General features: G+C 37.4%; 1 protein-coding gene across 1 annotated transcript in view; it reads right to left on the reverse strand.

The window, feature by feature from the left end:
- The window catches only part of bckdhb (branched chain keto acid dehydrogenase E1 subunit beta), a 59,328-nt gene that overhangs the window by 8,266 nt on the left and 38,697 nt on the right, over window positions 1-12,365 (reverse strand). Inside the window, exon 9 of the mRNA XM_007257266.4 lies at window positions 4,342-4,428. Coding sequence (XP_007257328.3) covers window positions 4,342-4,428 — 87 coding nt within the window. The remainder of the gene's footprint in view (window positions 1-4,341; window positions 4,429-12,365) is intronic.

The following is a 12,365-nucleotide window of genomic DNA, read 5'->3' on the forward strand; positions in this document are numbered from 1 at the left end:
TCTGGGTGGAATTGAAGGCCAGTAGATCAGGCAGCTGGGCTCTTGTAAAATGTGGTAGGTCTGCTATAAATGCAGCACAGAGCTGGGCAGAGCACTCCTAGGAGCAGAAATTTATGGCAAGAGTACATAGCATATGGTATGAATTTATCACTTCCAAGAATTGGTTGTGTGGAATTCTAGTATTCTGAAATGTAAATATAAGAATATAACATGAGTAAGATAGATATGATAGTATGATAAATTATGGCAAACATTATTTTGATTAAGAACAATTAAAGTAAAGTGGGCTTTCAATTAATGAACTGATATGCATTTAGTATTCAAATATTAGAAAAGAAATAATCTGATTTCTTATATGCAACCAGCAAATAATCTCACACAACAATGTTAGGTAAACTGCAGAAATTCAATTTTGCTTAGATTACTCATTGAATAAAATGTATTAAGTTCATGTTAAGAGACTCAATCCTTTCTTTGAACTGATCTCTTGCTGGAACAAAATGTGTGTATAACACGCATTTTTAAACGTATGTTGTGATTATAAAGTATTATTACATGATTTAATAATAATTTCTGAAATCAACACAGGGCCAAACAGACATACAATGTCAAATATATAAATACAGACTTTCAATAGTAGTTTAGTGATGCAAAAAGTTCCTTAATGCATTAGTGATCATGATTTACTACAGCTTGAAGCTTCTTGCTGCCCACATAAAAAGGGATTGTTTGAAAGAACCCGTTGGCCTGAACAACACACATTACATCAAGTTCAAAGTCCAATGAGCTCAGTGCAGATCAGAGGAGGATGAGGAATGATGAGTCAGGAATGTCTTCAAGCCATTTTTGAACAACTGCAGATTCTAAGATTATATGTTTTTGTATTGTAATTTCAGAAAACCCCAAAGATTTAAGCATATGTAATCTTCTGACCACAACTATAGGTTTGTATATAGTGTATTGTGTATCTCCAAGATAGATATTCTTATTTAAACTTTTATTTGAAGAATCTACACAGCATTTATTATTATTGTTTCCTCCTCTCTGTTTAATGTGTCTTCCTGTGCAAAGAAAGCACTGGTCTACAATTTCTAACATTTCTAACATTTCATGAGAACTGACAGACACTTTTCACCATTTCATTCCATCTGCCCCAGAAGCCCATTTGAACGTACATGAGTTTAACCACTTCTCTCACATGTGCGCACACACACACACACACACACACACACACACACACACACACACACACACACACACACACACACAAACACAAACACACACAAACACACACACACACAAACACACACACACACACCTCACCACCACGCCAATCAAAGACACAAAGAAACAGCTCCAGGCAGGACAGGAAGCCTTCGTGCCTCACACAATTCCAACTGCTTCATGAGCAAAAGGGAGAGAAACAATAATCCAACTATTCCACTGAGGTGTCCAGGAACAGCCAGATTGACCTAAAAAAATTCCCCTGTTCCAGCAATGAATCCAGAAATAACAGGACACAGAACTCCTCTTCCAGTCTCAGAGTCACTGTAAGACACACTGAAGAGAGTGGTGAGGGAATATCTCCTTTAAGGCCTCAAACCTTCCTCCATTCCTATTTACTTCCCTTGTATGGACACAATATTACCATTGCTAAAATAAAAAAAAATGTAACAGGCCACAATGTACAAACATCTAAACTGAATGCAATGACTAATCGCAATATGTTTGCAACATGATATTTCATCTGTACTGGGCAGCGGTCACTCAGGTTAATGTGGTGTGAAAGTCGTTGTTCTTAAGAAACTTGCAGAACTTCGTAGAATTGTTCACACCAGTGGTGATGGGAAATAGTCAGAAGAAGAGCTAAATGCCTCTAAAACATAACAAAGCTGCACAAAACCGATTCAAATATGTTCACTGAACCCAGTTGCAAGCTTATAGCTTCTTCTGTTCATCATAGTGTTTAACTCTCTGTGTTAAAAGAAGTACAGCAATATTTTTTACATTTAAGTGTTACTTTTGTTAAAGGTTATTTGTGTGTTGTAGACACGGTCCCAATGGTTCCTTTGACTAAATTAGCAATGTCTAAATGCTGTTGGTCAGTCGGGAGTGAGGAGAGTAATAAAATACAGCAAATCCAGTAAACTCTAGAGGCAACTCTACAGGGCACACCACAAACATTCTCATTTTTCAACACCAGCAAGTGGCAAAATCAATAATGTGTGTTTTGTTGAAGTGTAAATTATTAGGGGAAACAAAGGAAATTATGAAATGACAGAGCATTAATCAACAGGTCTTTAGTTGGTGCAGTTCTTCTGGGTCCTTGGTGTATCTGGGCTATTGTGTCTTGTGTCAAGTGACATGCTTTGTATTTTTGGCCCAGGTTGATATAATGAAGACTTGTTTATTTGAGTCTGTTATTTTAAGCCTAATTGAAAAACACAGTTTTAAGAAGACCTTTTAAAAACCTACAAGACATGGCCACTACTAAAAGTCCTCTTTTTTAACATTTGTTTCTTTGCAAATGCTTCCCTTGCTAGTTTCTCACAAATATGCTGCAATTCTTTATTAGACTAAGAGAAAGGGAACAGCATTCCATATTTAATGGTGTACTTCATTCTCAAATATTGAGTTGTATACCAGTTTGTTGTTTGTCCCTCTTTAGGCCACTATCAAAAGGTACTGTCCAGAGATGACCAAGAGCACTCTGCAAGCTTTTCTGTTTGAGAGATGTGTCTACCCAGCTGTCCCTTTAATAATTATTACACAATTATTAACAATAAGTTATTGACTTGGCCCTTATCAATAATAGTTGCTCAGGCAATTCCTCCAACATCTAATACGTTATCTAAAAGAACTGAATATTTGCTTATCATCTAACGTACATCGCAGAACTTGACTATTCTGAGATATTCAAATGTCATGAGAACGGTATGTTGTGGTTTGTCAGTGTATATTTTATTTTGCAGGCAGAGTCTGTTTTGGTTAATCAGTGTATATTTGGTATGCTGGAAAAGACAGACCTCCACCTTCTGCAGTAGGATTTTCCAAATCACACTACAAATTCCTACAGGAACTTCTGTGTGTATGTAGGCATGGATGTTATATTTCAGGTTTGGATTAAACCCATACGATCAGACTTCAAATTTTCTATTCCCAGAAGGTCACCATTTTCCAACAAATACCTTGATTGTTCAAACCATTTCTTCTGTATAATTATGTACAATTAAGTAAATTGTTGTTTCTTAACCAACAAAATATTTGGGTTTTTTTTTTCATTATGATGTAGATCAGGGGTTAATCTTAATCTTAAACACAAACAGGCGGTGTGCCTGTGGGTTTTCATTTCAATCAAACAGAAGCATGTTTGATCACTTGTTTAATCATTTTTTTTTCGGTCTACAGATAATAACTAGCTATGAGGCGAGGTGACTGAAGAGTTGCAACCCCACCAGCTCTTTGCTGAGAAAACTGATGACCTCAGATTAGATTATCAGCCATTTAAAAGCATGACCTTCAAAATCCAGAAAATACCAATTTAATTTGGTTCCTGACAATGTGATCTAAGGCACTTGTGTTAACAAGAAAGTGTCAGTCACAGTGGCAAAACAGCAGACCCTTGAGGACTTGTGAAAGTAGAGGAAAAATAAATGCAGCAAAATATAGGCAAATCATGTAGGACAATCTGATTCAGTCTGCAAGAGAAATACAACTTTTTCCAGTAGGACAAAAACCTAAAGTATACAGTAAATGTTTAAAAAGTATTTTTGTATACTGCTCCAAAACATACAAGGGGGTAAATACTGTTCTCCATTTTTTTTTTACTTTTCTAATTTTTATCTAATTTTTCTTCTCAATTTGCACGGCCAATTACCCAACCCACTCATCAGGAATCCCCCATCACTATCATCAGTGATGCCCCAAAACCAGAAGGGTAAAGACTAGCACATGCCTCCTCCAGCACATGTGAAGTCAGCCACCACCTCTTTTCTAACTGCTGCTGATGCAGCATTGATGAGTAGCATTACAGCGCGCTCGGAGGAAAGCACAGTCACTCGGTTCCGATACATCAGCTCACTCTAGGAGTGATGTGGGGAAAGAGCGGCATCTACCCAAAGCCAATTGTGCTCTCACAGGGCTCCGACAGCTGACGGCAAGCTACATAAACGGGATTCGAACCAGCGATCTCCCGATCATAGTGGCAGCGCCTTAATCCGCTGGACCACTATGAGCCCGGGGTAAATACTTTTTAAAGGCACTGTAACTAAATGTATTTATTTATGTCCTACAAGTCAATGTGTTCAACAATTTCTAATTACTTGTCTCTCAGGTCGTTACCTGTATAGAAGAGCTGATCTCTGCAGCGAAGCCTCCGGTCACTGGAGCTTCATGACTGATCAGCAGCCTCCCCGTCTTCACCACCGACTATAAATCACAAAGAGAGTACAGTAAATTAGTCACATAATTCAATTATTTACTAATTAAATCAAACAGGAATTTACAAAAATGCATATCACACAATGTAAGATAATAAAAATACTAAGGGTGTAGAAAAAAATATATATACAAAAGTATTACAATATGTTTTGCAAAACTACTCTATCAATATGTTTTAATATTTTTAATGTTTAGCTTACATATAAAGGTTGGTAGATAGCAGTGTTGCACTTTATGCAATCAGATCAATAGGACCTAAAGATAAAGAGTAAACTTTTCTTTTATTCATGTTTTATAAATATATTGAACTGTAACCCCTTAAGTGTATCACCAATTTTCTTAAAAATACAACAGAAAGTTAAGAAATACTGACAAATACATCAGTCTGACGTTAGGATCTAAACTGAGCACTTCTTGTGATGTTTCATTACATTTTGAAGTGTTTAGTCTTCATTCAAAATCACATTAGCTTTTTCCTACTTGAGACTTTACAGCTACACTATGTGACCAGCAGAAAGACCTTCAGAAACACTTGGCACAGTAAAAGCATTGTTGAATGTCGAATTTGTACAAGTCAGCATTTAGAAGACCTTCCAAACAGACTTTCTTCCAACCAAAATGTCACATTTAGGTTCTTTATTGCGTGACATCTGCTGCGAGTGTATGAAGAGTTACAAGAAACAAACAGCTACAATCTTGGACCAGTACGTTTCTAGGACAACCTGTGCCACGGTGGACGGCCACCGTAATGCCTTATAATGACCATATGCCTCAGTGTTTAAATACAGATTATAAATTCACTCAAAACACCCCATGTTGCTCTTAGCCTGTTAAAAATAAACATGGAGCCGCAGCTGGCCACCCTCGGCAAAGCCACCGCAGGATTAGTCAGAGGCTGCGATGCTGGGAAGGGTCATCCTGCCAGCAGAGCATGTGTCACTCTATACTCAGAAACACAGAGATCACACACCTCTGGAAGTGAGGGCTTAAGAGGAGGGCAGAACCAGGTATTCAAATTCTCTTTAATTTGGGTCATTAAAAAAAAAAAAAAAAAAAAACGCTACCCGTCAAAACATCAGCAGTTAAGCCACACTATACACTAGCCATGTGTTTATACACACATACACACACACATAATGTAATGTAAACACACTCACACACACAATAGTACATTACTACAAATATCACATCTCCACCCCGTATGAACCCACTGTGTACCCAGCACTGTACATTACTTACATTACAGTCACATAAAAACACCCATCAAAACTTACATATACTTTTGAATTCACATTATCACCCAATTGTCCATGTGTAAATATCAATGTAAACACTGGTGTATTCGTAGATTATACATATTAACACCTTTAACAGACTGACAGTTCAATAAGGCATTTATAACGTAATTGTTTGTAGTTCCATATTTTTTATATTTCTATTATTATTTTTTTGGTACACAAAGACCAATCACCTAGGTTTTTCACTCACCTGTTTACCTGTATTAGGAACAATTTATAATTCTGCGTTGAACCTAGGCCATAGCCATACACATACTATATGCCGTACCCTCTGGCATGGCCTTATGCTCACCTCTTCAGAAATGTAACAATTGTGAAAAGCAGACAGCAGTAGCTGTGATTGGTCCCCTCATACTCATTTTGTTGCAGAGCAATGCAGAGTCACGAAAACATTTTATAACCTTATAGTATAAATGCACACAGCAGCGTATGGTACTCGCCAGGCTACGCAGCAGATAACACATTGACTGGATGCAGAACTAAAATAAATAAATATTTACTGTCATGTGAAAATAAAACTATATGATAGGATCTGCTTTTACTTAATCCTAACTCATATCTCAGTATCCAAAAGTAAATCCTTCCAAATATTTTAGTTTATCAGGTTAAAGTACAAGTTCTGTAACAAAGCATAAACAAACTAGTCAAGACCACACAAAAATCTTACAAGATGAGAAAAAATGCTATTTTGCATTTAGTCTTGTGAAGATATCTGGCCCTAACCAGTATACCAACACAAGTACACACACACACACAGAAAGAAATTAAATAAGTAGGCCACACACCCAGATTCTGATAAGAAGCTAGGTACTTCTTCGTTTAATGTCCACCGAGGATAATGATGTGATGTGAATGTAAAGTGATGCCTGTTTGCTGATTCAGTCTGATGAACACAGTGATTAAGAACAGCAGGCATCTCATCTGACTCCACTGAAGCCCCACATTACTGCAGGAGCAAGAGGCTCCACCCACAGCATACCACAGCGCAACAGGCTCCTCTGTCTCATATATACTTTACTGTCTTTCTTTCAGCTCTTCATCTCGCTCCCTGCACCTCCATTACCCTGAATTCCAGACTTTTCTCTCTTAGTTAAATACTGGATATAATATCTTAGAAAGAAACAAACCTCCGCTTCAAAGTGTTTAACTTAAAGACAAAAACTGTTAATATAAATAATTATTTTTTATTACACAGTCCAAGCAAGGATGAATGACTGGATAATCAAATCATTGTCTTTTTTTTTTTTTACCAGACAGAATTTTTCCGAACATGGCAGCAGAAGTATTATTAGTTTTAAGATTATTAGTTTTCAGATTTAATTTCTATTGAGGATTTACTACTTTTCTACTGGAGAACACTTTGTTTGTTTAGCAGGTACACTGAACAGCTGAAACTGAACAGCACCTGATTACTCTATGATAAACAGAAAAGCTGGAAATAAAGTTTTAATCATTCATTGTTGGGCAGAGATGTTCACAAGATGGTCCTTGCATTGTGAATTGAGTCTTTGGGAGTGTCAGTCTCAGATCTTTAGAGTGCAAATGCATGTCTAGAGTTATTGGTATGCGAGTGCAAACGAAGTCATACATCAAGTCTCTGAAATCAGTGTTCATTTTAAATCTAGAGTCTCTAATGTGACAGGTCTTTAAGATATTAATGCCAGTCCTGAGTCTCTGGAATAATAGTTCAAATGAGAGGTCTGAGTCTATGGAATACAAGCGCAAGTTAAGTCTCTGAGTCAAATCTGGAGTCTTTGGTATTCAAGTGTGAGTCGAATCTCCAGTTTCTGGAATACAAGTGCACATTGAATCTCAAGAACAGTCGAATTTCGTGCTGAGGGATGAGTGCAGGTCAATCTGGAGACTCTGGTTAAACCCTAAGTCTCTGATACAAAAGAGCAAGTTAAATATACAGTACAATGCTTGGTATGCGGATGTGAGTTGGGTGCCCAGCCTCTGGAATGAGAGCGCACATCAAATCTAGAGTCTAAGTCTAAGATTACAAAAGTATGAATCTAAGAGTCAAATCTCAAGTCAAGCCTTCAGTCTCGGAAATGAGATTCTGAGTTGAATCTCTGAGATGAGAGTGCAAACCTTAATCCTAGGTTTCAGTTGGCCAAGTGTAAATCAAGGCTCCAGTCTCTAGGCTGAGTTGAGTCTCATGGGTCTAGAATGCAAGTCTCTGCTTCGAGAGTGTAAGTCAAATTTGCAGTCTCTAAAATGAGAGGTCTCTAGAATATAAATGCCAGTCCTGAGTGTGAGTTCAGTCTCCAGTCACTGGAGTCAATAGAATGCGAGTGCAAGTAGAGTCTGTCAACTCTCTCAAACAAAAGAGCACATAAATTCTAGAGTCTCTAAAATAAGAGCATGAATCTCTAAGGGTCTAATATCTAATATATATATTACAGAGATTACAAGATATTACATCAACAATTAAAAAGCAATCATTCCCTTTTCAATCCATGTGGAGTGGCTAAGTGATGAACTACACATGACTCCTGGGGGAAGGGGAGGGGAAGCTGACCTATCTATCCCCTGTGTGTCACAGCTGCGGTGGGAGCAGTTTTTATTAGCATTAACCATGACTGACAGCTAGGATTCCACTTCTATGAAGCTAAGAGATTACCTCAGCCCAAAGCAACCAAAGCACATTCCCCAGATGCTTCTGACACAAGAAATCCAGGAGTGTTATTGCAGTACAGTGAGATCAAATTTCACTTTTCCTCTGGGGAGAGAAACTGGTGGCCCAGTTAAAGGATAAGCTGCAAGCTTTTAACTTTTCTTTTTTTTACCAGTACTGCTGTATTATATAAAGGCACTAAAACAGTGAATACATAATGGAACGCACCTTTGGTCTGAGTGCTTTAAATGCAATAGCAGTGAAACACAAGGCACTGTTTTGTCCATCAGTCATCACACAAATATTGTAAAGAACACCGTTTAACAGTCACTGAATCAGTCACAGAATCATTCGCTCAGTGACTAAGACCCTATCCACACGTATCTGGATATGTTTTTTTTGTCTGTATTTTGGCCTTTGACCTTGCATTCAAAATGCCATTCTGATCATCATCAAGCAGGATAACCCAGCCACTATGATCAGGAGATTGCCGATTTGAATCCCGCTCATTTAGCTTGCCATCGGCTACTGGAGCCCTGAGTGAGCACAATTGGCCTTGCTCTCTCTAGGTGGGTGAATGGCGTTCTCTCCCAGCTAGAAAAGAAGTGGTGGCTGACTTCACATGTATCGGAGGAGGCATGTGTTAGCCTTCACCCTCCTAGTTTTGGGGCATCACTGATAAGATAAGGGGAGTCCTAATGAGTGGGTTGGGTAATTGGCCTTGTAAATTGGGGAGAAAAAAATAAATACATTTTTGACCAGTCAAAAGCTTTTCAAAAAAGCTCACATCACATGCGTTTTGCTGGCACAAATAATTCCTTACACACTATATAGTGAACTATGTACGGTAAAAAACTGTATTTTTACTTACCTACTTCATATATAATATATAATGCAGAACACTACTTGTGGACTAGTGTGTAATTTGGGATTAAACCTCTATGTTTTCCTTCTTCACCATGGTGTGCAAAATAAAAAAAACTCAACCTCATGCAAAATTTCTTTCTTTATTGCTGGTTTTTATGGGCACAAATATTGGAAAATCTCTATTTAAAAATATCTTTTTGTGTGAATGTAGCCTAAATTAATAAAAGAACAGACGTGGAGTTTTTTTTTATCATTTAAAGCAGACATAAATTGTTTGTTCTGGACTGATGTGAGCATTAAACCTGTTAAGCTAAAAGCTGTTAATGAGAACATCACTGTAAGCGTCAGCACAAGATCTGCCTCAACGTTTTAGTTGTCAAGGATCGGAGAAGTGTGTGTAGTAGTGCAACACCACAACGACTGTCTGTTGTTAAGGAAAAGCAATAACATCCTGTGGCATCAAGCCACTACCTGTCAGCATGACTGTCAAATTCATCTCTCAGTTTGTTACATTATGCCTGTCTGTGACTGGCCTGGTCTTTAAAACGTCCTGCCAGAAACAGACAGCTCTCAGGATCATAACTGAATACCATAGATCTTCTTTCACATTATGAAATTCATATTCTTCACAGTTATATGTTAAAAGAGAAGAAATGGCAGGTCTGAAACATACATCCTCCTCTTTATGACTTCAATTACATTTAGCTCACAGCTAATGTGCTGACACTAATCACGGCCTACGCTTCAGCTGATGAGTTTATAGCAACATGTGCGGTCCATCATGAGAGGCGCTTTCCAGCGCTTCACAAGCATTTTAGTTTCTCTCTCACACTCACACACATACACACACACACACACTCTGCCACTGCACATCTGCCTCTGAGTGCCTGTCTCTCTCTCTCTCTCACTCGTTTATAAAAACGGCACAGGCAATAGCCAGTACTGTCAGCCAACAGTTTATTTACTCCTGGCCTCTCAACACCACCACTGTCCAACTTACTCACTTCAGTGACTGCCTGACCCAAGGGACTGTGCATGATGAATAAATAGAGAGAGGAGGTTTTTCTTGGACACTTGCTGCTGCACTCGCTTCACTTTCTCTGACTGAGACACACACACATACACACACACACACACATACACACATACACACATACACACACATACACACACACACACACACGTCTCCTACGTTTTTAAAGGCAAGTTAACAGCAGGGAGTTCTAAACATACTAATTGTGGGCAGCTCTTTAACCCCGTTGGCTCTGCAGTAGGGTTAGAGTTCTGAGAAGCAGGGATCAGGGTGTGGTTTGGTAAGATGTTTTATATTCTTGAGAGGTTATCTCATGCCAGGAGACTTGGGCTCTACATTATAATATAAAGTGACTGTAGAGACGACTATAGTAGAGACGATACGACTAAAGCGGCAACAGCCACACATACCACTGCTCTGAGAAGAGAACATGCTTAAAGCAGTTAAGTAAAAAAATAAACAAATAAATAAATATGCTTTTCAAAAGAGTCCAGATTTCAGAAAAGGATTTTAATCATTTTTCTGAGCAATTTTTGAAGTTTTTAGCAATCATTTAGAGACGGCCTGTAAAATGTTTTAAAGACCTTTTTTCAGATGAGAGCATGTGGAAGAATGTTTTTAATGCAGATCTTTGTAAATCAATTGTGTGAAATTCTTTAAAATGTAGAGAGACCAGAATCAGAATCAGACCAGAACATATTAGAATATATGTGCCCTCTCAACACAGGAAAATACTGTTTAAATACTACTTTAAATTTGTCAGGAAAAAATATATTATATTAAGGACTGTTGCTTCAAAGGCAACCAAAAATAAGTCTCTGTAATATGATAAAAAATATTATGTTTTTTTTATTTATTTTTACAATACACAATATATATCCCAAGAGTTTGACTGTTTTTTTAGATACTTAGTAAATTATTCAGATACACTGTTTGTTAATGAGATGTGCTGTTGATCAGTGTTTGTTAAACACTGATAATATCCACAACAACGACAAAAAATATTATGATACAATAAAAGATCTCCTAGCCTTTCCCTGAAATCCAAAAAGTAATAACAATAACAATTTTAACTTCAGTCAATGTCCTTTTCCTAAAGACAAGGTCTAAGGCTTTGTTTTAGCATAATCCTGCACTAAAATACTAAACTACAATAATAATAATAATAATAATAATAATAATTACAGTAATAATTTTAACTTCGGTCCATGTCCCTTCCCTAAAGACAAAGTCTGAGTCTTTGTTTTAGCATACTCTCTTTAAATACCCTCTTTAAAAAGACTTATTTCCAATGCTTAATTTTACTGTGCATCAAAAGTTAGCCCAAAATATTATGATCCACCTAGCACCAAGCTTAAATGCCTCCCTAATACTGTGTTTCACTTAGCAATAAGTCACAGAGCATAAGCAGTCCTCCATTTAAAAACTCTAATTAATATGCATTAGCACATATTTTTGCCTCATCCCTCCATCACGACTCCCCTGAAACTAAATACTGCAGCCTACTTCACACTATGGCTCGTGCTAGGGAGATGAATTTTATAGTCCACAGTCCATGTTGGTTATAAACACACGCTCCGTTGCCAGTTAGTAACATCTCACACACGGCCAACACCTACTTAAAACACAGATGTTAAGAGATATATGTGCACAAACAAATCACTTCTGTTAACAAGCAACAGCTTTTTTATTATTTTAATTTGTTTTCTTCATTTTCTTTAATTTATTTTGGGACACAGTGTGTGTATATGCATTGGGGTACATTAAGAATGTATTTTTTGAGTAGCATTTAGTAATACTTAATACTAATGCTAAATAAATCCCACAGATCTTCTACCTGTCCGGTGGTAAATGAGGTAACCTTATGACATACACTAGAGTATATGGACATTAGTAAAAGACTGAGTGGTTTTAAAATAGCTTACCAACTTTGACTGCTGTATTGTAAAAGAATGTCACCAAACCTGTTCATTTTTCACTCAACTACCTTGATAACCCAGCTGCACAAAGACCAATACTGCACTGCAATGCTAAAATTATTTAAAACACCCCTCCCTAATGCGCTAGTGGTGGTGAATTTCCCAAATATGGTTAGAGAACCTTACTG

This window comes from Astyanax mexicanus, chromosome 6 (genome assembly GCF_023375975.1).
Source record: "Astyanax mexicanus isolate ESR-SI-001 chromosome 6, AstMex3_surface, whole genome shotgun sequence".
NCBI lineage: Eukaryota > Metazoa > Chordata > Actinopteri > Characiformes > Acestrorhamphidae > Astyanax > Astyanax mexicanus.